This window comes from Ursus americanus, chromosome 21, assembly GCF_024610735.1.
Source record: "Ursus americanus isolate L20-20 chromosome 21, mUrsAme1.1.p, whole genome shotgun sequence".
NCBI lineage: Eukaryota > Metazoa > Chordata > Mammalia > Carnivora > Ursidae > Ursus > Ursus americanus.
The window spans coordinates 11,476,375-11,503,561 of record NC_142147.1 but is presented as its reverse complement, the minus strand read 5'-3'; the positions used below and the strand labels follow the sequence as shown (position 1 = coordinate 11,503,561).

At 42.5% G+C, this 27,187-nt stretch overlaps 1 protein-coding gene across 4 annotated transcripts in view; it reads right to left on the bottom strand.

Annotated features, from left to right (window-relative positions):
- Window positions 1-27,187, bottom strand: part of FTO (FTO alpha-ketoglutarate dependent dioxygenase) — a 369,186-nt gene that overhangs the window by 240,947 nt on the left and 101,052 nt on the right. For all 4 annotated transcript variants that reach the window (XM_045806806.2, XM_045806805.2, XM_087870428.1 and 1 more), the window contains exons 2-3: window positions 25,575-25,652; window positions 11,062-11,686 (exon numbers count right to left, since the gene is read on the bottom strand). In XM_045806806.2, coding sequence (XP_045662762.2) covers window positions 11,062-11,686; window positions 25,575-25,652 — 703 coding nt within the window. The remainder of the gene's footprint in view (window positions 1-11,061; window positions 11,687-25,574; window positions 25,653-27,187) is intronic.

The window sequence follows — 27,187 nt, the reverse complement described above, 5'->3', positions numbered from 1 at the left end:
AGAATGGGTAGAGCAGAATTCTTGGAGAAGATCAAACTTGAAAGACACATACGGTCTAGATTCGCAGAGGGTAGCGTACAAAGTGATGAAGGAAGATAAGAGGATGCAAAGTTTCCTGTGATCACAATGGGCAACGAAGCGTGTGTCACCTAGGCTGTGTCATGTTCACGTCACACACACAATCCAAAAGTACGTGCACCCTGGACGGCACAACCTCATACACGGAATTCCTAAATTCTGAACGTGTTACACTACAGTAACTGTGCCGAAGGGTCAAAGGCAGTAAAGGAAGGGGAAAAAAGAAGGAAACCCCCTTTATAACTATTAATTCATATTACTCTGCACAGGCATGATGAAAAAAAAACAAAACAAAACAGACTAGAAATCCAAGTTCAGGGAAGGAATGTTACTAAATGACCTTTAACGACACATCCAACTTTGGCTATTCTTTAATTCCTTAAGTTTGAATCTGAAATCTGATATTGCCACAGGGCGCCTAGGTGGCACAGTCAGATCAGCATCCAACTCTCGGTTTTGGCTCAGGTCATGATCTCAGGATCGTGGGATCAAGCCCCGCATTGGGCTCCACACTCAGCAGGGAGTCTGCCTGAGCTTCTCTCTCCCTCTCCCTCTGCCCCTACCACCCCCACCCCTGCTTTCTCTCTAAAATAATATATAAACCTTTAAAATCTGATATTGCCTTTTGAACAGAATTTTACCTTTTTTTTTTCTTATTTTTTACTTCTGATACATGTTTTCCCAAGCATTCTTTAGTTAGGAGCAACTTTCAGCAAGTTTTCTTTAAGAATAAAGTCCCACAGTAAAAAGTCTATAACCATTTTTCTAGGTTAATCCCAAAAACATTTAAAGGAGAACCCTCTAGAACAGGAATGACGAATACCCTACATATCAGAGGACACAACTACTTATTGGTCATGGCTTTTGTGAGCCCTGGAACAGAATTATTCCATACTGAATTTTTCTCCAAGCTCAGCAGGAAAGAGCGGTATAATCAATTACTGATTAGCTGTCATTGGCACTAGAAATGGGAGTTAGCAGCGGCAAAACTAGATATTTGCTATCCACGTCTGATGACATTCTCTAGGCATGTCTTACTTACAATATATAGTTACACCTGAAAATTCTTGAATTTGCAAAACTAGATCTTAATGACCAGAAAAGAGCCTGCCAAAGGTGTAAAACTTGACCTGCACTACATTTTCTTAACAAAACTAAGTTAGCTACCAACTGAGAAAAGTGCTTTGCATAAAAATATAAACATTCAGCTTGTAATATAAATTACAAGATCTGGTAATCCCTGAGCCAGTGCAGAGCTAAGAAGCAGCTGCCCCTTTTAGACAAGACACATGCTCTCTGCTAGTGGCTGTCCCCATCAGCCATTTCCCCCATTGGCAGAACCTGCCTCGCCCCTACAGGCATTTACATCTGTGAACTTTGTTGGAGCCCACAGGCAAACCAGGCCTATCACCTGCTTATACAAAGTAACTGGAAGACAGTCATGCCCATTCATTCATGCACCTTCGGAGGCTGAGGAGCTAAGACACAGACCGTAAGGCCCACAAAGCCAAAAATATTCATCATCTGGCCATCCCCTTATTCAGAAAACGTTCTCCGAGCCCTGCTCTAGAGTCCTGATATTGGTGATTTGATAGAGATGTCTACTGCACGTATTAGCAAGGAAGCCAGGCTGAATAAAATAATAATGACGTCAGGAGACTAATACTAGCATACAATAAAGTAATTAATGCTAAATTATTTGATAAGCAGATCAATTTAGCGAAAGAATACTGCTATGCAAAATCGTATGTTTATATTTGTGATACCCTAGGGCTTTCAGCGGCTTCCTTCTGGAGAGCCCTAATGATAACAGATGCAAGTAGCACAGGTAGAGAAAATAGAAATATTTAAAGAAGGTTTTTCATATGTCTTTCTCTGGTGAAATCAACTATGACTAAACTTCAAAAAGAAATGGTTTCTAAATTACAGTGACAACGAAGCTGTTGTGGTTTCCAGCCAAGTAATATGGCAATTCTGCTAAGAGGTGATTTTCACAGGCTAATGGGCTGGTTGACCATTTTCCCCTCTATCTCCCATCTCCCCCCTCGTCCCAATATGGCACCAGTAAAGTCTGGAACGACAAACAGAGACAGTAATTGCAATCAGTGTTTCCTGATGTCTCCCATAAATCCAGCACCTTTGAAATGTGCTCATTAAAATAAGGTTTTCTTGAGGGTTTGTTTCCCCCTTGGGCTGGGTACAGAGGAGGGAGGGAAGCCGTATGTCTGATAAATTTTTTATTGCATAAGTATAGTGTTGCTCACTTTCTCAATAAAATCAACTTGTAATTATCTATAGCAACTGCAGTTAATTACTCTTGCTTCGTGTTATTCTGGAAACAAGCAGAGGCAATAGGCTCCCACTTGCCTTTAAACCTCAGTAACACTGAAAGGACTGTGAATGTCTCAAGTGTGTTTGATGCATTCCCAGCTCCCACTAACCAAACTGTTCAAGAAGTAAAAGATGTGAAAAAATACAAAAGAATGCTAAATTTAAACATCAAGTTTAAAATACCGACTCTGCCCCAAATTTAACCAATTTGATTTTTTTATGCTAACTAGTTTTTGAAGAACAATTAAATTCCCATTTGGTAAAAAATAAATGCACTCAAACATTTTGTTTGTATTTTTCAAGCTGTATGCAACCGCTGTCATACAGGAAACAAAGACAAAAAGCTGAGCATAAAGAAAGAGATGACGGTTCCAATCAAATAAAATATATCGCTTGAAATTCTGTACATTTCATAACATATACCATTAATATTGTATGTCAATAATTTCCCTGATGTGTAAAATATATGTTCATCACCACACATTAATAGACCGATTTCCTATTCCCTATTCCCTTGGCCAAGTGCTAAGATTTCTAAGCCTCTGGCCTCAGCAATTATATTCTCTGTTTCCTTAACCCCATACCCAGAAGGGCATAAGTAGCAGGTCCGTTCCTGTCCATGTCCCAGATCTTGAGGCAGGAGAAACCCAGAAATCGCAGCTAGTCAGCTGGTATACAAAACCTCATGATGCTCTGTCCTGTGCTGGTCTGTGATATTCCAGTGTCTGGGATGGAGAATCCGTTTTGAAAAAAGGGAGAAGAGTCAGAAGGTGTGAGAAGAGGGGAAGGTGTGAGGTTGGGAAGATACCTTCTGGGGAGGGAAATGGCATGATGGGTGTACAAGAACATCATTAATTCTGAGTTGCAAGTGTATCATGCAAATGACACACATTTGCAAAAGAAGAGGCTGGAGTGGGGGAGGCAGAAGCCAGGACACTTAGCAAACCAAGGTAAGGAATTTAGACTGAGGGCAATGATAGACATGAAAGACTTTTTCAGAGGTCAGATCCGTTTTTCAGAGTAATCCCTCTGGAAAGTAGACACTTTTGTGTGTAGACCTTGTATAATTTTTCTAGACAGGTTTCCAAAGTAATGGCAAATGGTATAAGCCAGACGACGTTTGGGAAACACTCCTGAAAGGCATGTCACTAAGGCAAGAAGGGTTCGCCAAGGAGAAGCTGCCCTGGGAGATTGCTGCAATTTAGCAATGCTTTTCTTGATTGGTTGTGAAGAACAAGTAGTCAAGCCTGCTGCTGACTTAGAGCAAACTCCCTCCCAGCCACTGAGGAATGAATGGTCTGAAGAAATGAACTAAGAGACCTTTGAAGTTGGGGGGGTGGGGCTAATCAATCCCAGCTCGTAGTCTATAAGAAGCTGGAAACTGCTCTCAGATGCCTTGAAACAAGCAATTCAGGACAAACATAGTCCCTTGACACAGGTTATAAAATTAATCTTAAATTTTCTGGGATCTCGGGAGAAATGTTGCAAACTCTTCCCTGAAAAGTCTAAGGCCTTTCAACATAATGTCTGGCTCTGTCAGCTTTCAGATTAAGCATCTGAAAAAAAAAAAATTAAGATATAAACATTCACATACATAGGAGAACCTTATTACATCATGTTTCATGGACTTGGGGGGAAAAAGCAAAAGCGAGAAAAGGAGAGAAAAATTTTCTGGGGACTCCTGGCTAAAGCTTCAAAACCATTACATTATCTGAAGTAAAGTGTGAAATGAGAAAAGGAAGCAGAGATACTTCTCAAACAATACATTCTCCAAACCAGACCTTCTAACAATAGAGCTTGTAACTCCCTGGGCAGCCTCAGGAAAGGACAGAGTGGTAGAGATTCGCAAGAAACATTCACGTTGTAAATAACATAGACAATCAGAACCAAACTGGATTAATCAAAAGAGGATAATCATTTGTTCATCTAGCTTCAGGCAAAGCTTTACCCACAGTTCAAAGCACCTGTCCAACACCCAGTTTCTGTCCTTCTCAAAGCTCATAAAAAAGAAAGGAAGTGGCCACAACAGCTGGGGGCAGGCATTTGGGGGCCATGAGAAGTTTTCTTGCCCCAAGAGATGAAAGCAACAGCTTAAGAAGAGCCAAAGGAGGAAGGGAAAGAAACTGGAAATTGACCACACTATTTTTTTTTAAAGATTTTATTTATTTATTTGACAGAGATAGAGACAGCCAGTGAGAGAGGGAACACAAGCAGGGGGAGTGGGAGAGGAAGAAGCAGGCTCCTTGCAGATAAGCCTGATGTGGGGCTCTATCCCAGAACGCCGGGATCACGCCCTGAGCCGAAGGCAGACGCTTAACCGCTGTGCCACCCAGGCGCCCCTGGAAATTGACCACACTATTAATTGTCGAAATGAGGTCCATGTGAAGCCAGTGAGACCTCTGCGCTTCCTATTAAGTGAGACAATTCCTTATCTTTTTAAATTAAGCCTGTTTAGGCCAGGTATCTGCTATCTGCAATCAAAAGAATCCTAATTCTAAACAGATATTGTAGTTGCAGAAATCAGAGTGGCCAGAATGTAAATGAACAGCATAAACCACTCAAAACTAAAAATACTGACTTAAGGCAAAAATGTACCTACTCTTCTACCATTATATGCACATACAAAGAAGGACACAAACCATACCTTCAAGGAGCTTACAATTCTAATTCATAATTTAAATATGCACAAAACTAATGTATGGCCTCAGAAGGCAGGACAGTGGTTACTGTTAGGGGAAAAATACACTGGAAAGGAGCATTTCTGGGGTGCTGACATAAATACTGCCATTCAGTAATACAGAATTAAATTGCCCAATTAATGTCCTAGACAATAAAGCTTGTTCCACCTAATCTGTCCTCATTTCCTACTCATCACATGAATATATCATTAAAAATTCAGCCGTTCTTGGGGAAGATATTTGCAAATCACATATGTGTTGAGAGATTAATATCCACAATATATAAAGAACTCCTAACGCTCAACAACTAAAAAACAACCCAATTCAAAAATGGGCAAACAACTTGAAGAGACAAGGGCACATGGGTGGCACAATCAGTTAAGTGTGTCTGACTCTTGGTTTCGGCTCAGGTTGTGATCTCAGGGTCATGGGATCGAGCCCCATTGGGCTCCACGCTCAGCATAGAGTCTGCTTGGGACTCTCTCTCCCTCCACCCCTACCCTCCAACATAAATAAATAAATCTTTAAAAAAAACAAAAACAAAAAACTTGAAGAGACATTTCTCCAAAGAAGATACATGTATGGCCAATTAGCACATGAAACAAAGCTCAACATCATTAATCATTAAGGATCAACCAAGGGGCAGGATGAAACTTCTGGGATAATGGATATACGTTCATTATCTTGATTATGGTCATGGTTTCACAGGTGTGTTAAAACTCATGAAACTGTAAACTTTAAATGTGTGCAGCTTGTTGTATGTTAAGTTATACCGCAACAGAACTATTGGGAGGAATCAGCCGTTCTTGGTGGCTGACCTTCCCTTGACAATTGGGAGATGGTACTGCGGGGTTTTTTTTCTCACCAGCACTGAACACTGCCACTCTTCACGGGTGAAAAGATAGGTGACATCATACAAACATGCCTCATCACCTCTGCCTCTTCTAATCAGGCCCACCTTCTCTAACCTGGATTACTGCAACAGCCTCTTTCTCCTGCTTCCAGTGCTGCCTCCCCCCTTCTACTCGAAACCACAACAGCTCCCATTTCATGCCATGCCACAGACAAGCCCCGTACCTTATATTATGGTATTACTTCTGTAATAGCTTCTGCCCGCTGTGTACCGTCTTTCATCTCTGTCTTCATTGCTGTTACTCCCCCTCTTCTCTCACTCAATTCCATCCATGCTTGCTGCTTCTGAAATATCTCAACACCATGTTCCATCTCTGGGCCTTCCATATTCCCTCCACCCAGGCTGGTCTCCTCCTGCTCACTCTCTCCTTCCAGTCTTAGCTCAAACGTGACCTTCTAAAGGAAGCCTACTTTCTCATTTAGAACTGTACACCTAGGCCTCCCCTTTGTTTACCACCTTCTTGTTGGTTTATTTTCTGCCTCTCCTCGTTAAACATAAGCTCTGTGAGGGCAGAGATTTTTGTTCGTGGCTATATGCTCAGCCTCCAGAAGAGTGCTTGGCAAACAGTAGCTGCTTACTGTTCAATGCATAAATGATTCCATGGGGATTAAATAAAATGTGACTTAGACCACCAAACAAGTTTTACTGAACAGCGTAAGTGACTTCACAAATAACTAATAGGGGTGCCCAGGTAGCTCAGTCGGTTGGGTATCCAACTCTTGATTTCAGTTCAGGTCATGATCTCGGGGTTATGAGGTGGAGCCCTGCATCCGTCGGGTTGCACGCTCAGTGGGGAGTCTACTTGAGATTCTCTCTCTCCCTCTGCCCCTTCCCCACTTCTCCTTCTAAAATAAATAAATAAATCTTAAAAAAAAAAAAAGTAATAAGGGGGAATGAACCATGGGAGACTGTGGACTCTGGGAAACAAACTGAGCGCTTCAGAGGGGAGGGGAGTGGGGGACTGGGATAGGCCGGTGATGGGTATTAAGGAGGGCACGTATTGCATGGTGCACTGGGCGTTATACACAAGTAATGAATCATGGAACATTACATCAAAAACTAAGGATATACTGTATGGTGACTAACATAATAAACAATTATTATTAAAAAAATAAAAAATAAAAAAAGGAAGAAGAAAGAAGAAAGAAAAAGAAAAAAAAAAGTAACAGCACATGGCATGATACAATGAAACAAAGTCACATGAGCTTTGAGACCTCAGAGAGGGATGCTGGGAGAGGAAGGAAAACATCAAATCTCACAGCATTTTTAAAAATTATGAACGCTCCCAAACTCCTAGCTGCAGTTACAATCTAACCTTTCATGCTTTCAAAGACGAGCTAAGGAATATGAAGCTACTCATTTCAAAGTAAAGGTTTAAGAATTATGGTAACAAATTGATATCCTCAAGCAAATTCAACTTTTCCTGAGTCAGAGACACGAAATGGCAGTCCCAGAATGCCAAGGAAATTATTACAAAGTCCCTGCTTTCCAGCCTATCACATACTGAGCAGGAATCATGGATCAGCCTCTCCTCCTTTTCTTCCTTCGCCCTTCCTGGGAAATCTGGAAAATAATATCAAGAATTGGCAAAACTTGGCACTAGTTAAAATTCTTAAGAATTGTTTTTCCTATAAAGACAATATTGCAGAGGATGTTTCCTTCCAAAAGTACAAAAACAGTAACCAATAATTATTTACCTGATCCTTTTGAAGGTATTCCAGTCAGAGTACAAGGTTTAGGACTACATCAAACAATGAGTTGTTAATGCCTTCCTTGATAAAATTCATACATGTGTATGTATATATGTTTGGGGCTTTTTTGGGTTTTTTTGTTTTTAACATCGAAGAGTAACAAGCAATCGCCAGCAAAGCTAACGTAGGAAAATCAAATACTCTGCCTCTTTACACACGATTCCCTGAAGCCATTCCTGATTAAATATTGTACCATTTCAATCTTCTTACTGGGGATATCTATTAACCAGCACTGCTTGTGAAGCCAATGAATTTAGTATATAATTACACGTATCCTATACAAATTACTTCTCAATGACCTCTACTCACAGAAATAAACCAAACAGAGATGACGGGCTCATTTTAAATCTACAGAAAGATTTCACTGGGAAAAGGTATGAGAGCAAAGTCCTGAAGGATCTTAAGCTTCACCTGAATTTAATTTCAGCAGGAAGTAATCTCTTCTATTCTGAACTCCCAATACATTTTACATGAACTCCTGTGGCATGTAAGACTTCCTTGTCACTAGGGAACTATGTGACCTTGGACAAGTCACTGCCATTCTCCCCGCCTGAGTGTCTTCATCTGTAAAATGAGATGCTTGGACAAGGTGATTTCAAAAGTCTCTTCCAGATTTCACATTTCCTGATGGCATAATTATAATCACAGGCACACACTTCACCCGTCCTTTCAAGGCAAGAAGGGCATTTGATTTACCTCTGGAGCCTCCCTACTGTCTAGAACAGCCGACTGAACTTCACTTAGCGATTGCTTGGCAAAAACGTTCAGGGACTCAGAAAACAGTACAGTGTTCTGAAATTCCCATTCTCTTCGCCACCTTTAAGCCCTTCCTAAGCCCGACCGTGATTTGAACCCAAATGGCTCTCTCTGAGTCCACCCTTACCATACGTCTGGCAGCATTACACGGAGGCCAGAGAAGTCAACAGATCACTTGTCACCTGGAAGAAATGCATCCACCAAAAAGTTTCAGGGCACATGCTTTGTAAACCATCTGACTCAACATCACACACACAACTGGAGACCAGGAGAGAGGTTCCATTTCATAGAATAAGCTTATCTAATGTATTACAATCACCTGAGAGCATGTGTAGGAAGCTATGAGCAGATGTTGTGGGGGGAGAGAAGCGGGGTGGCGGGCAGAAGAGGAGAGACTATAGGACCTGCTAGGGAGAGCAAGGAGAACACTCCCTTCCTCTTTCCAGAGGTGGATATTTTAAAAACCCAAGTCCCAGAGGGCGCTATACTGCAAGAATAGGAAATATCTGCTCAAAAGGCAGTTAGCATTAGCCGTTAGGACTCTGAAGCCAGAATGTCTGGGTTCGAATCCCACCTCTGCTGATTAATAGCTGTATTTCCATGAAAAAGTTAATCATCCCTCTGTGCCTCAGTGTTCTCGTCTGTAAAATGAGAGTAGCAGTATGTCACTGACAGGGTTGTTATAAAAATAAAACGGGTTAATACATGTAAAATGCTTATACCAACACCGAGCACATAATAGGTGCTCAATAAACAAGAGCTCTCAGCATTGCTCTTATTATGATTAGATAGAGTTCTGGGATTCTCTGGGATTTGTTCTAAGAGAACAAAGGAATCACGCTGCTCTTACAGATTCTAATTCTACAGTTCCCTCCTCCAGGTGACAGTTGCAAGGATAAACCTTTACGTATTTATGCGACTTGTATACTTTATCAGTCTTAACCACTCCCAACCACAGAAACCATTCATTCAAAATTTAAATTCCTTTCTGAACGATATTCTAGGTTTCAAAAAAGACTTGATCACCCACGCTCTGGGAGTACAAAAGGACTATTAAACTGTAGGGCTGAGAGGAGGTGGAAGCACAAAGACATCTTTGTAGCGGCTTGAGCTATCACATACCACGGCCTCAACGGCCCCAGCTTCACAGAGTTGCCTCCTTCAGAAGGCATCCAACAAACCGGACCCATTGTTCCTTCCCATCAGAGTTCTTGGATGTGATCGTTCTTAAATCCCTGGCAACGCCTTAGTAAAGATCAGAGGATCTCAGTTCTTTCCATTAGGACAGCATCAAATCCCCTTCAAGCAATTTTCTTAGGTCGGCATCATTATTTGAGGTGCCAGGGAAACTGGTGAAATTTCCAACCGCTAAACTAGCTCCTTGTTCCGGGCTGAAGACGTGAGGTAAAGCTAGAAGATATTTTAGCTATCCTCAGGAAGTGTCTGAGATTGGGAAATGGGAAGAAATTTAAAGAGAATCCTGAGAACTTCTTTTTAAAATCCCTTTTATGAAACAGTCATTTTAGTAAACAAAAAGCATACGAAGCGATAGCAATATCCAATTAAAAAAACGGTTTTCAGAAGGCACCGACCCTTAAAAGTTCCAGTTCGTTCCCTGATGGGATGCCTAGAACTCTGGTTTTCCAAGCATCTTTCAATAAACGGGTAGAAGAGATAAACACACAACAGAGCTGATACTGCGTCTTGTATTCCTTTGTCAAATGATCAGGCAAAGAACAAAGTCGGCAATGGTCACACTGTCCTGGATATGCTCTACTGTCTCTTTATGACCCCGAGCTGAAAACAATGGAAACCCTAAACACACAAAAACTGAACAACAGAAGAAGGAAAGTTCAGGGAGGCCACAAAAAGGTAGCGTAGGATCTCTGTTCCAAAGCGGCCAGGTTTCAGAAACTTCAAGAACAAGTTCACCCACAGCACCCCTTTTAGGTCTAAAACTGCAGAGCTGATGAGGGGAAGGGGCTGGAGAGTTTCCTAAAAACAGAGGACTGCCTGCTTACAGAACCCACTTCAACTGTTTCTGGCAAGGAAGGACAGTAGTCAAATCTGTATGAAGCCAAGAACAAGTCCATATTTGACAAATCACTCCCATCAAGGCAGTGATGTCAACCACAATAGAGTATTTTGGCAAGACTGGAAATGTGCACCTGTGGGAACCTGGAAAGATTTGACAGATTTTTGTTTTCCCAGGCCTTTATCAGCAAGTTAATTATAGCAACTGTGCGGTCTATGCAGAGCTTTGCAAAAAGGCAGCTGGCTGTATGAAACCAAGATGCTGCTCTCCTGGGCCGGAGAAAGACAAGATGACAGTAGTGCTCACACACGGAACTATGCGATCTGGGTACAGTGTAACAATGAGCTACACAGCACCGCCAGACGAGAAAGAGGTATGCTTTGCGGATACCTGGGTGTGGCAAACCTACAAAGGACACACGACACCTGTGTACGTACAGACACACACACACACTCACGCACGCACGCACACGCCTCCAGAGCCTCCACGACTCTGGTCACGTGACGCCCAGGGCTGTACCTTCACAGCTATAATTGTACACGGCCACGGCCGACCGTTCCACCAGATTTTCGTCGTGATGCCAGCTCACGGCCATTTTCCCCATGCCAAAATAAGGCTCCTCTTTCAGGTACGGCATTTTCTGGGGATCCATGAAATTCAACAAAGTGACGTTGTAGGCGGCTCTGTTCTTCATGTCCAGCTCGTCTTGTCCGTCAAAGGACCCCATCCCGACCCGGGGGAAATCTGGACCTATACACACCGGCACGGCATCGATGTTGGATTTCTCCTTGCAAGCCAGCTCCTCCAGAGCCTGCAGGGTCTCCATCTGCAGGTGGTCATTGAGCCTCAGGAAGGTCTGGCAGGCGGCGGCTACGCCAGCCTCGTCGTACTTCGGGCTAGCGCCCTTCACCGGCCAGGGCACCGTGAAGAGCCTGGTGTTGAGGTACTTGTACGTGCAGCCCGGGTTGCCGATGAGGACGCGCGACACCGGCGTGAGCAGATCTTTGCCCTGGATCCTAACCAGGTCCCGGAAGAAGCAGCCGTGCTTGTGCAGCGTGAGGAAGGCTTCCTGCACTTCTTTATGGAGCGCCTCGGGCACGCTGCCGGCTTCGCGCAGAATCAGTTTCGGGTATTTCAGCTGCCACTACAACAAAACCAGAGCAGAAATACGTGTTCATGGAGCGCTACGGGTTTACCACTTCCAGAACTGCGATTCTTTGTCAGCGTTCGGAGGAGTAAAAAAAACCAACTGTCAGGTAGCATTTCGGAACAGGACCCGTATCTCCCCAGCCTCACACGGAAGGCTACGGGAAACAAATGTCATCGACTATGCAGCAAGACTTCCAAGTCCGAGCTCAAATAATTCATCTTTACTATAAATAAAATAATGATAATCTGTGCTTTGGTCTGCCAGGCTCCCTCTACAGCCACTTCTCCCTGCCCTCAATCTGTCTTTCAACCTTTGGTCCTCCAGACAACACAATTGTATTAATTAACTGCTAACCACCTATTTAGTAAGTGCTTACTAAGTGCCGTGTGTTATTCTAAATGATTTAGACACATGGACTCATTTGCAGCTCACAACTTTATGTGGCAGTGCTGTTACTGTCTCTGATTTCTACAGGAGAATCTGGAACCACAGAGACATTTTAAACACTTGCCCAAAGTCACATAGCTGATACACAGCAGACCTGGGATGGGAAGCCTCTGGGCTCCAGTCTAGTTCCAGGACAGGAGTCCTGAACCACGAGATTGCCCTGCCTCCCAATCAGTGACAGACTGGTTTCTGCTCTAATACTTTCATTTGAAGGAGAAATCACTTCTCATTGGGAATTAGACACCAAGTCCTACAAACACCAGAGCCAGGAGAATGTTGCTTATTACAATAACACTAGTGCCCAGAATGTATTCAGTAAATGTTGAATGAATGAGTGAATAAATGAGGTGTTCTACCGGGATTGAGAAAGTTGTGATCATTCTGTTGGTGTCCCTGGAGGAGAGTACTGTAAGATAATCCCTCCTCTAATATGCAAACACAGGGATTTACTGTCACAGTGGAGGACTTCGTTACCTGTTCAGCCACCACTTCTAGCTTCTAGGACTTACGAACAGGCGACAAGCCAGAGTTCCCTGATTCTGTGCAATGAAATGGACTTTCTTTTTTTTTTAACCAAAGCACAGGATTTTACATTTACCCCTGTGAAGTTTAACCTGATCGGTACTTTCTCAGTATTGTACAGCCCACCATTTTTGAGACACACTCCTTCTATATCTTCATTCAATGATTACTGTTTATATGATAATCAGGACGAGACCATTTATTCCTCCATACATTTTTTTCATTCAATACACGTCTACAGAGCACCCCCCAAACACTAGACAGAGATAAGGTTCCTGCCCTCACACAGCTTTCTACTAGATCTGGTAATGAATAAAAAGTGATCTCAAATTGCATTAAGTACTAGGACAGAAAAAAATCAGTAGGAAATCTGTCATGCGGTGAGGTTGAAGGGAAGGCAAAAGCTGGACCACATGGAGACTGGGAGGTCAAAGCAGGGAATCAGGATTTGGTTCGAGGTGCACTGGAAGACCCATGGGGAGAAGCGTAATTTGACTTACATTTTATAAAAATCACTCTTAGTTACAATATCAGGCACAGATTGGAAAGAGGCAAATGTGAAAGTGGAAATCCTATTAGGTGCTATTACAACTGTCGAGGAGAAAAGAGACAATAGTCTAAATTTGAGACAGAGATAAATGAATAGGTAAAATCCATATTTTATAGGCAGAGCGAAAGGCAGTGCTTATGGACTAGCTGTGAGGGGTAAAGAAAGGAAAGGAGTTATGGATGACTCTCAGATTTCTGGATTTAATAACTGAATTACCATTTTTTAAAAAGATCTATCTATCTATTTGAGAGAGAGAGAGAGAATGCGTGTGCGCACGAGCAGGAGGGGCAGAGGGAGAGGGGGAGAGTCTCAAGTGGACACCCTGCTAAATGCGGAGCCCGAGATCACGACCTGAGCCAAAACCAAGAGTTGGACGCTTAACTAACTGCGCCACCCAGGCGCCCCACCACTTTTTTTTAAGTAAGAAAGACTGGCACAAAACAGGAATGGTACGTGAAGAATCGGAAGGAATGACAAGCTCCATATTGGAGCTGTAGCCATTAAGACACCTACGAAATCTTCAGGTAGAAGTGGCGAGGGGGCAACTGCACACACACCTGGAAATCCAGGTGGCAGCTGTCAGCACCCCTGGGGTTTTTAAAGGCCTGGAAATGAATGAGCCCTCCCCAGGGAAACAGCGCGAACACAGAGGGGGCCCACGGCCATTTCCTGAGTCACAGAGGAAAGGAGCAGAAGAGCCCTTTGAGGGAGAAAACTAGGAGAGAGTATTAATGCAGAGGTCAAAAGACAGACGCACTTCAAGTGGGACGGAGTAGGTGACCGCCCTTGGGAGGCCAAGTGAGATGAGGACATGATCCCCGAGATGGGGCAGTGTGAAAATCACTGACGACCATGACAAGAGAGATTTCAACAGAGTGGTGGGGATGAGAGTCAAAGGACAGTCAGCTGGGTCAGCAGGGGAGGCGCCATGTTTCAATGTCCATCTCAGGGGTCACGCTCTGAAGGGAACAGAAAAATTCAGCTGTTGATGAAGGGCAAGACCTGGATCAGGGGACCATCTTCGGTGCTGGAAGACGGTGGGGGGACACACCAGAACTTGCCAGGATACTCCTGGGAAGAGGCTGATGCTGCAGGACACAAGGTGATTATCTACAGGAGCGAAATCCTTGAGTGCCCAGAGGGGGTGTCTCCCAAGGGAGGTATGTGAATGACCTGTGGGGTCTGTATGGCAATCCGCCAGTTGATGGGAGAAGATGGCAGAACTGTTTTGTTTTTAATCTAAAAAAAAAAGAAAGCTTTACTAAAATATGTGTACATATATGTGTGTGATATATACACATATACACATGTTTAATATTTCTACTATAAAATAGACACAAGTATACAAGTAATACTTACAACTATTTTATGGATAACTATTGGTAGTGTGCAGCAGTCACTTCATATCCCCTTGGGAAAGCCTACTGTGTACATCGCTTCCCAACTGCACATTCAGTGACATTATGTCGGTAGCCTGAAATTGGCCATGGAGAAGTATTTATACCACAGAAATCAGGTAACACTAAAAATCAAGGCTGGTTTATTTTTTCCCAGGCAACCCATTCTTTAACACTTAGTAGGACACCATTGTATATGCTTAAAATTTGTTACTAACAGGCATATATATGATCAAAAAACATTTGGATCAGAAGAAAGGTATTTCCTGTATCGGAATAAACTGGAAGGAGAAAGAGGACCCAAATTCAGAGAGGACTATAAACTCGATAATAGACAAATGACTAAGTTTCAGGGAGTTTTTAGAGGAAGAGAGAGGGGACACTTCAATTTTTCACACTTCAATTTTTCATTTATCTTTCACAGCGCTTCTCAGTCCATAACTACAAAACAAATCACTGCAAAACAAATCACTAGCTAAAATGTGTGCTGGTCACGTGGGCTGCTTGCCAGATAGTTCTGGACTCCACTGCCATCACCCAGCTTTTTGGAACCAGTGTGGAATTACGCTTCCTGGCCTCGTCATGTTGGATGAAACATGGGACTGTTTGTGTCCAGAAAAACGACGGCTGTCACATCTAGCCCGGAGCACTTCATCGCCAGTAACACACCCTCCAGAACGCTCTTTTTTGGCATAGACACCAGCTAGTGGCTACGTGGATCCCTGAGTTACTACTTTAATGGGTAGTGATTTTCTGCCAACCACAAATGACATGTAGAACGAGTAAGAAATGTTGCTGGGGGAAGCCACTGAGATCTGAGGGTTGTTGTTACTACAGCATTATCTAGCCCATTCTGCCTGATCCAGGATGCAGGAAACAGAAGGTATGTGGGAAGTCTGTGTACGCAGAAGAAAAATGAAGTCGTCAAGCCTGCATATGGAAAAATGACCTTACTGGGAAGCGTAGTAGGATTGCCCTGCTTCTCAGAGTGCCTATCTGAGGTGTGTGATCGTAAATTGAAAGTGACGGAGAGCAGAGTTCTGTGGCACACCACTATGAATTACCAGTGAGACTGTCAGGGATGCATTTAGGATTTATAGTTTCTATACTCGTTTATCCCATTTGAAAAATAAAAAGAGAAATACCATACTTTCTGTTTATGCAGCTCATGAAGAGAGCAATGTAATCTAGTCATCAACCATGGAATATTCTGGAGCCATGAGCAGTAGCTCTAATTCATCACTCAATTGGTTCTCTGAGCAAGTCCCTAAGGCCTCGGTATACTTGAACACATCTAACTAACAGCAGTGGTTAAGAAGGAAATTTCTCCATAATTTCTTAACGATTCTGGGTTCTTTAAATAATCCTCAGTATAAAATATTAACGAAAAGTAAGATAATTCCCAAGAACTTTATTTGGGAACACACTCCCTCTGGGACTGAGAGAGGAGGAAGACTGGAGATAATACACACACACACACACACACACACACACACACACACACACATCTACACACAGCTTGCGGCCATCATTCAATATACAGTGGGGCTGGAGACTGCAGAAGACGGATTTAACACAGGGGAATATTAACTCTAAGAACCTGGGAAATTCACATAACCATATGAGTATCACATGTAAATACCTTGACATTAAAAAGAGCATTCTAAAAATAAAACAGTAATAATGACATGGGAAAGTATCCCCCCCCCCCCGTTTTTTTTCAGTGATCTCTCATGTCCTTTCCCCTCCGACCACATCAGCCTCTTTTCCCACAGGCCTCAAGAGGCCAGCATTCAGCACCTCCCCTTTAGGGCAGGCTCTTCCTCCCAAATTTATACCTGCCAGTCCCTTCTCATCCTGCAGCCACTTTCTCAAAGAATCCTTCCCTGCACTGCCCCCCTGAAACACATATCCCCCATTACCATTCATCACACACTTCTCATTTATCTTTCACAGCGCTTCTCAATCCATAACTACATATTTCTTTGAACTATTATTTGTTTAATAATCTCTCCTGCAAGACTGAATCTCCCAGAAGAAGGACATGGTAGCAGTTTTATTCTCCACTATATCCCCAAGCCCTTGGCTGGCTCAAATATAAGTACTCAAGACTTGCCTCTAAGAGTAAGAGAATAAAAAATATCTAAGATTGATAGGAAACAGATTAGTGAGGGTCTGGGCCAGGAGTGGGAAAGAAGGCTGACAACTGCAAAGAGGCAGGCGGGATCTTTTGGGGGTCTGGAAATACACTAAAACTACTGCGGCGACGGTTGTACAACTCTACAAATTTACTCAAAATTACTAGAATTGTATAATCTTTTTTTTTTTAAAGATTTTATTTATTTATTCGACAGAGATAGAGACAGCCAGCGAGAGAGGGAACACAAGCAGGGGGAGTGGGAGAGGAAGAAGCAGGCTCATAGCGGAGGAGCCTGATGTGGGGCTCGATCCCAGAACGCCGGGATCACGCCCTGAGCTGAAGGCAGACGCTTAACCGCTGTGCCACCCAGGTGCCCCTGAATTGTATAATCTTAAAAGGTGAATTTTATATAAATTGTACATACACACAGCTCATCAATAAACTGTTTTTAAAAGACTGATACATTTGAACATATAAAATTTTAAACTTCTGCATAAAAAGAATTATAGAATAAAAAGGCAAACACTAACTGGACAAAACTATTTGCAATCTAGATGGCAAAAATGGGTTTAATATTCTTAATAAAGAACCTTTCCAAATTTAAATATATGTATATATACGTAAACATACATACATATATACATAAATATATATATATATACACACATATATAATATGTACCAGTAGAGAAATTCACACATAAATTAATGGAGAAGACTCTTAAATACAGAAAAAAAATGAACTGCACTGGTCAAGAAAAAATATAAATTAACATAATTTGTATTAAATTATATTTAACTTAGTCTGCCTATAAAATTTGCAAAAAATAAAATTTTATCATAGTAATACACACTGCTGGTGAGGCAAAATCAAATATTCTTATAGTCTACAATTAGCAATGCAAATTATTACAACCTTGCTTACAGCCAGTTGGACAAAATTCGCCACAACCTAAATATGCTCATATTTTTCCATCCAGTTATTCTACTTCTAAGAATTTATCATAGGGAAATAATTAGAGAAATGTACGAAGATTATAAGGATATTTGCCATACTGTTCTTTACAATAATTAAAAGCTGAAAACCACCAAAATGCCCAATAGGGGATTACAGGTAAAATGGTATATTCATGTGATGGAATGCTAAAGTAACATACTTTGGAAAAATTTCTGTACTGTTTTGTGAAAAACGTAAAAAAATTTTATTAAACAAGAAATTAGTAACCAGATATTGAGACAACAGGGTCTCAGCTTCAAAAGGAAACAAATGTATATATAAATACAGAAAAGAAAACTGGGGGGGAAATATGGTCACAAGTTTATGGTGGTTATCTATAGGTGGTGAACTTAGACATAATTTTAATTTTCTTTTTTAGACATCTGTGTGTTTTTCAAATTTGCCAAAGTAAATGTAAAATACTTTTTAAATTAGAAAATCAGGGAAAAGATGTTGCATTCAGAAATTCTTAATTTTCACATTTCTTATATTTGCCAGGATATTCTTTTTGATGACCCTGAACTTTCAAAACGTGTCAATATTAACTTCTGGTTCTAATTTAAATCTCATCTGGAATGCTGCTGAATGCTCTAGGAAATTATGATTTTAACACAAAAAATACAAATAATAAGAACTGGCTAATTTGGTCACTATCTCAAAAAAGAAAAAAAAATCCAAGAGAAAATCCCCCATCCTAAATGCCCACTCTAATTATTTATCAAGTAATTAGACTAGTGCCTGATACCTTAAAGCACCACGTGGTGTTTCTTTAAAGAGAACTACGAGTAACTCTGGAAAAGAGCTGAACATTAAATAATTGAATATTAATTCATTCTGGCAAGCGAGTAAGTTCCCTTTCCATTTTGGACAGGTACATGTAAAACAGCAGATATCACACAAGAATTTGGAACAGCTGTTGGCAGATTTTCAAATATGTCAGAATTTTTTTTGTTGTTAAATCCCATTAAAGTTTTGCCAAGGAGTATAGAGTCATGCAATTGCATTAATAGTTGTCTGGTCACCTAATATATCTCTTGAGATCTACAGAAGGTTTCATGATCTAAATGATGATTTTAATAAGCGGCTAGAAAGGTATTTTAGATAGAAACCACCAACATGCCAGGCCTTTATCAATGGCCGAAACATGCGTAATGCTAGGTTTTCTGGCGAATAAGCTTTATTTTCCACCTATTTTAAGCCATTTTATAAGAATTCTACTGCTTCTCCTCTCAAATCAAGGGATGGTTCTGAAAGAATTTCATCATACAGAGACAGACATGTTGCTAAATGAGTAAGATACCAGTTTTACAGGAGGCTCACCTAAATGAAACCAGTGGAACTCAACCCTCAGTAGAGTGAAATTAAATTTAAAATCTTCAAGTGACTTGGGAAATGTACTTCATTTAAAAAATATTGTGATGTCAAGGGACTCTACTTCTAATCTGGCTGTTAACAGATTTTGCTGGTAACACTTTGTATTCTGCACTCTATAGAAATGTATGCATTATCAGTTATAACATTTTCTATATAGTTTTCATTGTAACATGCTTAAGACTTGGTAGCCATCCCAAGACAAATGGGCTGGACACATCTGGCCCAATCGGCCAACCTCCTGCTGCGTGATGCTGAGCTGTCTCCCAAAGGAGGCTCTCTTCTGAGGTCACTGCATTGGCCCTGCTACAGCTATCACAACTGAGTCTTGGCATAACATGTGGTTTGCTACAAAGTGACCCAGAGATGTTTGTTCGTTCATTCACTCGCTCAATAGTTCTTTTTTTTTTTTTTTAAAGTAGGCTCCATACCCAGCATGGAGCCCAACATGGGGCTTGAACTCATGACCCTGAGATCTAGACCCAAGCTGAAATCAAGAGTCAGACACTTAACCGTCTGAGCCACCCAGGCGCCCCAAATCAGTGGTTCATTTTTTGTTTGTTTAAAATTTACTGAATATCTGCTTTCCACCAGATACTGAATAAAGTGCCATAAACACAATGATAAAAACAAGGCAGAGGGGGCGCCTGGGTGGCACAGCGGTTAAGCGTCTGCCTTCGGACTCAGGGCGTGATCCCGGCGTTATGGGATCGAGCCCCACATCAGGCTCCTGTGCTATGAGCCTGCTTCTTCCTTTCCCACTCCCCCTGCTTGTGTTCCCTCTCTCGCTGGCTGTCTCTATCTCTGTCAAATAAATAAATAAATAAATAAAATCTTTAAAAAAAAAAAACAAAAAAAAAAAAACAAGGCAGCTCCTGTTTTACGGCATCTCATAGTTTAACAGTATAGATAAAAATAAAAACCAGTAGCTAAAGAAAGACTTATCACAAGGGAAGTATGAAAATACTACTGTGGGGGCAGGGAATAAAGAAGCAGGAAGGGAATCTGGAAAATTCTCATTTAATATGTATTTATTGAGCACGTACTATTTGCAAAGCATGAGGTGTTAGGAATATGAAGAGAAGAAAACATTGATATGCTCTCCAGGAGCTCATATTTATATAGATGGTATATAAATACACAGGATATGTGGCTCATAATATACATAGTATTTTATGAATTCATTATTGAGTTATTTATTTAGTAAAACATACATTCTTTTAGATTGTGATAAGTGCTACGGGAAAAAAGAAATCCAAGTTAAGGAGGATGAGAATGCCGCGACGAATATTCCCCTTTCACACAGCCTGGTCAGAGAGGGCCTTTGATAAGGTGACATCTGGGCAGAGGAATGCAAGAAATGAGGAGACAAGCCCCACGGATACCTGGGGGGAAAGAGAGTCCCAGGCTGACGGGAACATTAAGCACAAAGGCCGTGGGGGCAGCAGTGTGCTTGGCTGATGCCCAGACGGCAAGAATGCCAGATGGCAAGAGGACAGGCGGCAGAAGCAGGGAGCGAGCTCTTACTATGCTTTGTGGGTCAATGTAAGGTCCCAGGCTTTTACTCTGAACACGATGGGAAGCTCTCAGAGGGCTCTGAGCAAGAAAGTGTAACAAGCTGACTGAGGTTTCAGAAAAGGCACTGCTACAGATGCTGTGGGAAAACAGACAGAAGGCTCTGCAACCATCTGGGAAAGAGACGATGGGAGCTCTGGCCACAGCGTATGCGCCGGAGGTGGTGGGAGGTGGCCGGATTTTTAATATTTTCTGAAAGTAAAACACATGGCATTTCCCGGTACCTTCACAGAAGAGGTCGTATTTCAGCAAGGTCTTCAAGAGTGAGTAGATGCTCACCAGACACAAGAGGAGATAAGGGTGCTCCACACCCAGGGGATAACAAGCACAAAGGCGTGGAAGGATGAAAGGTCACAGCAGGCCCAGGGTGTAGCAAGACACTCTGAGGGGCAAGAGTCTACGGTCGGACTCCACGTGAGGCAATGGGCAGAGATGAGACCAGAGAGGTAGTCTGGGATCATACGGTCAGTGGCCTTAGAGGACATGTTGAGGAGGGTGAACTCTACCTCACAGGCAAGAGAGACCGAGCAAAACTTATAAAGCAAGGAGTGACAAGTCAGACATATTGAGAGGAACACGATATTGATGGTATTGGAGAGGGCACAAGGAACACCAGGTAGACTAGGAAACTGTGCTGGTCTAAGATGATAAAAGAGGGCCTGACCAAAGACTGTGCTGGTGGAGCTGGCAAAGAAGAAACACCCTGAGGGTTTGTGAAGAGGCGGACCTGCCAGGGCCCAGTGCCCAAACGAGGGATTGAAGCAATGGGTAGAAGGGGAGGACAGCAAGGACTTCTGATTTGGTGAAGAGCACAAGGAGGATGGCCCCTAGAGAAGAGACTGAACAGCAGGATCCCTTACCAAACGGATCCTTACCAAAAGGTGACTCAGAGCTTGTCCCACTTGCGCTCCAAAGCCTCTCACGGCGTCTCGTGTTACTCAGAGTCACCGCCGACATGCCCAGCACAGACGGCAAGTTCCCATATCATCGGCCATGGCTCTCTGATCTCATCCCTTCTGTTCTCAGCTCTCTCACTTCGCTCCGCGTGTGTTGGCCTTGGGTGTTCCTCCTCAGATACACCTCAGGGGCTCTGCTCTTCCCTGAGTCCACAACATTCTTCCCACAAGTGTCCACATGGCTTGCTCCCACACCTCCATAAGGGGTTTGTTCAAAAGTCACTATGAGAAGGCCTCCCTGGACCCCCCAAAGTTGCAATCCCCCTCCCTATGGTGCCCTCTGACCTCCTTCCTCTCCATACCTGTTTGCCCTTCCGACGTTCATTTTCCGGCTTTCTTTTTATTTCTGCTCCCTGCCCCCCCCCATATCCCACCTCAAAAGAAAATAAACTCAAAGAAGGAGGACTCTTCTCTTGGTTTTCACCACTTCATCTCTGATGCCTAGAACATTACCTGCACAGGGCGGGGAAGCTAAATATCGGTGTTCAATGAAGTCAGTAATGAATGCATACGGATCATGTTGGGTTAGATGCCCCTGCAAGACTTCCAGGCAGAGCCCCCAACAGGCAGTTGGAATTGGAGCCCTGGAGGTCAGAGGGGAGGTCAGGGATCAAGAGAGGTGAGGGATAGTGGCGATGAAAGCAGAGCGATCCCAGAAGCACCAAGAGACACAGTAGGATAATACTCAGAGTCCGATCCAGGAGTCAGGCCGCCTGGGCTCAAACCCGGGTCTTGACGCTTCTTGCTTATTAAATAAAAGCCTTGAACAAAACTTTAAACCCCTCCGTGCTTCGGTTTTCTCATCTCTAAAACGGGGTTTTAAAAAACCCCGGCCTCAGAGGGCTGAGGTAAGGAAGTACACAGTAACTGAAAGCAGGTGGGCGCACCGAGGAGAGAGGCGTTTTCACCGGATACGAGAGGTAGCACTCATGGATCTGGAAGCCAGGGTTTGTTTCTGGACTAGGCAGTTCCTCATTTCCTTGTGCTCTCTGGTGAACCCACAGAACTTCTCTCTACTTTTCTACTTCAGGTTTGTTCTTGTTGTTTTATTTCTTTTCTCTCTGTGGTCTTATCAGATGAAACCAAAAAATGTCTCTGAGGGTGTTTGAATTTGAACAGGGTATTTGAGCACTGGGAGGTGCACAACAGAGCAGAAAGAGCAGGGGCCTTCGGAGTCAGATAAATGTGGGCGTGGACTCCACCTCTGCTGCTCACATATGGAGCTTACTCTGGATCTAGAGAGAAATTTCTAGAAGAGGAAGATAATACCTACCTCAAACACTGCAAGCCTGAAGAAGAGCAGTCACTGAATGCACGTTTGTGGCATAAATGCACGAGGGAGTTGTGAGGACTGAACGCACACAGTAAGGGTCAACACACACACACTCAACAGGGAAGCTGCAAAAAGTCTTGCTTTTGTGACTGGCAGCTGCATTGGCGTTCCTGGGGCCAGGGCCTCCTGAAGGGACCCCACGTCGGTCTGAGCTTTCTACTATCCATGTCATTAAAAAAGTGTTTTCACTTCGTCTTCTGAGAGAATAGACTTCCTTTACTAAGGGTCTGTTGAAGCACTAACCCTATTATAAGGTGCACTTAAAGTGATTAGATATTGGTATTCAGACTTGTCGTGGGTCTTAGAAAGATAAAAGAGCAGCCTTGATAGTTGTTGTTTGCCTTTGAGTTTCCTTTTCTGCCCCGGTGTAGGGCTGGCTCTGAGCACAGCGGCTGATAACCTCTGTGTTTAATTCTTCATGTACCACTACCACTTGCACTGTACCGAAGCCGGAAGGCTCAGAAGCTGCTTTACAGCAGTGTGTGTAGTCATGTACCGGACGGCTTCTGTCGATAAAAACAGTAATAAGGATTTAAGAGCTGATCGTGCTTTGTGGGTTTATTTGTCTTAAGGGTTTTTTGGATAATTATTTTATAATTATTTTTTTGGATAATTATTTTGTTCATTTAAGACAATTTGGAAAACTAGAAAAGCTCAAAAGAGAAAACCTTGCCACGCTGGCATATGACATTTCTGTACATACCCTGAAAACCTTTTCTGAATCTACCCCCCTGGGAGGAGTGTATGAGTATAAAAACAACATTATTTTATAACTTGTTTTTTAAATTAACTAATGCATGCATTAATTCACTCATCCATCCAAGCAAATTAATTAAACACCTACTAGGTGCCAGGTGTTATACAAAGCACAGAGGATGGGGGAGACAAGCATAAAAATAAAACCACGGAGCTAATAAAGGTACAAATAAAGTACTACAGGTGCACACAAGAGGAAGCAGAGGCAAGCCTCTGTGCTGCGGAGGTGTCAGGGAACACCCTCCAAGAGATGACACGTTGCTAACAGATAACAGAAGTTCACCAAGGAAGGGAGGAGGCAGGGCAGTGGAGGATGTAGCAAGAAGGCCCAAAACATGAGACTGCCCGGCTAGTCTGAGGTCCTGCCAAAGTCCAGTGTAGGTAAGAAGATGAAAGAGTTGGGGAGATAAGACTAGAAAGGCAAGAGCCAGGCAATGAGCAGCCACTGCCGGGTCTGAAGCAGGGGGTTGACAGGCTCAGATTTATGTCTTGGTTAGAAAATGTACTATAGTTCTAAGGATTAAGAAAGAGGGACAAAGAGGAGAAACTAGAGCAATCCATAAAAGGACTGATCCGGTGAAAGACAGTGAAGATCTACTGAGAATGGAGATGACAGATAATGTCCTGGAACTGAGAGTGGAAAGTCAAGGGACCTGGATGTTAGATGGTAACCATCTTCTTTCCTGTCTCCCTTCCGCAGCTATTGAGAATCAGCCATACACAAGTGCATGCTAGGTACTGGAGAAACGAAGATAAGGGGGCCCAATTCTTACCCCAAAAGCCGACATGCTGGCAGGAAAGAACAGATGAACATGGACTATTAGTACCTGCCCAACATGCCTTCCCCTCCTTCTTTGGGAAGAGGACTCCAATTTTCCTCTGGGGAAACCATCCATCTCCAACTCACAGGCCATGCAGTTTGAGTGGAAATGGTCATATTTGAACCCAGCTCCGCAAGTGGGTGCATGAACGAGGCTAGGCACACAGGAGCATCTCATGCCCCTGAACACTATAACTGGTTCAGGAATAGGCCCAGGACTCAAACCAGGCCAAAAAGATCACTCCCAGGGAAATCAGATGGAACCAGAAAAAAAGAACTGGCTACCTTCTTCTAAGATCCCATGGGCTTAAGACCATATACCCCTTGGGCTGTCAGACACCTCCTACATATGCTAGCAGGTCAGAGCCTAGCCAGCATGAAGTCACACAGAGGAGAGCCAAACCATGACACACAGAAAAGCAGGGATCAGATGACACCTTTTGAGAAGCTGGATTCAGTCATGTGCTCCTACACATCTAAGTTAAGAAAGTCAATAAATTCCCCTTTTGCTACAATGAGTCTGTTGGGGTGTTTATCACTTGTAATTGAAAGAGTACAGGGAAAGAGACACGGAATCCCATAACTACAATACAACGCGATAAGCAGGATAGAGGTATTTATAAGGTGCAAGTAGCACAGAACAGAGTGTGGTGGAGTCGACTTTTAGGTAAAGTAAGTCAAGGAAACTTTCACAAAGAAGGTGATGTGTTAAGTGAAGTCTTGAAGAAGTAGCCATCTGGCAACAAGGTAAGGGGCAAAAGGATATTCTATGCAGAAGAAACAGAAGGAGCAGAGGCAAGGAAGGAGAAGAAACATTGGAACGTTGGGGGATGAAGAAAGCAGTCCACTGTGTAAAGCCCTAGGTTCACAGCAGAAAGCAGACTGGGAAGGAGCCGGGATGTTCTGGGGGTCACTAGATGACCAAATCAGACCATTTCACTTTAACCTCTCCAGACCACAGCTGCTTCTTAGATCAGAACAAATCAATACCAACTGATAAAAATATGAAAAGATCTTACCTGCTGATAGAATTCATCATCCTTGGGGGTCAGATAAGGGAGCCAAGTATCTTCAAGCTCTTCAAGAAGCCTCAGTTTCTGTTTAGAAATAATAATGATTACAGGTGACTGAATATAAAGTGATCAGAATATATGACAACCCCTTATTTTTCCAGTAAGACAATACCAAGAAAAACTTAGCCAACCTGAATGTAGAAATTTTTAGAGATAGAAATCAGCCAAACGTCTATTATAAAATGTATTCATTTCATTACATACATTTAAATTACACATTGCATAAAGCATTAATTTAGAAATAATGATCTTATTCACTCTCATAGTCCATGAAACAATTTGATTCACCAATCCTGACATGTTTCTTTAACACCAGGGTCTTTTTCATCACTAGAATCACCTTTCGAGACACCCTATACAGTCTTCCAGAGCACATCTTCCTGTCTGTATAATCTGCTTGAGACACAGCAGCTTCTGAATCCTTCTATCACACGATCACTGGAAATAGCAAATCAAACCACAGTATCCATTTACAGAATGTCAGGATATTTGGAAGATTTATTCATACTATAAACGTTTATTTGATATAGTATCCACTTATGTATTACTTTTTTTAAGTGATCTTTCATTTCTAGAATACGTACTAAATCCGAATTAGGCATCTTCACTTCTTTTCTTTTCCAATGTTATGAAGAAACATTTTTAAGCATCCACAGCTAGCACTGTCTGAGGCCATTTCTCTGTCTTCCCAAACAGCACCATGCTGTCCAAACAAAGTAACTAAGAGAGGACCCCGTATTATAAAGTATTTCATAAAGAACTGAATGTATATAAGGTGATGTCCTCCTCTGAGGGATTTTTTTTCAAAGACTACCTAACGTATATGGGGTGTGTGTGTGTGAGAGAGAGACAGACAGAGAGAGACACAGACAGAAAGAGTCCACATGGCATATAAATGGCATTATGTGTGTGTGTGTGTGTGTGTGTGTGTGTATTTACACACACACATAGGAATTATCTATATACTACAGAAAATTTCTCAAAGGAAAAAAAAACAGGAATGGCAGAAACAACTGATTTTCAAATAAAACTACAATAAGATGCATATTCAGGCTGTTATCAGCACCTTTGTAAGAATTACAAAATGGTATGCCTTGCTCTGGGTCACTGCAGCCCTATTCCGTGGGGCATGGCTTGATGAACACAAACTGTGTGTTTATTTAGCCCCCACCTGCTGCAAAGGACACTGTCATATGCAGTCAACAACCTGCTCAACCAGACATAGGGACCCTATCACTTTCCCCTACCCCAAGAAAGCAGCTTTTTTTCATAGACCCATCCCACAGTAGTCCAGAGAAAACACCCTTTGGGCAGAACGTAAATCTTTCTGTATCTTTTTGCAAATTATCCAAGGTAAATAAAGAAAAAAGGAATAGAAACATAGCAATGGGTTGATCTAAGAGAGGCAAAACACTCAAGTTTACCCATACAAAATTCTGGTCTATTTATTTAGTGAAAGCTTTCTGCTTGGACTCTAGGTATTTTCTCATCTACAATGGTAAGACTGGCTTACCCGTTAAACTATGAACAGTTTTCCTTTATGAAGAACCTAGAATACT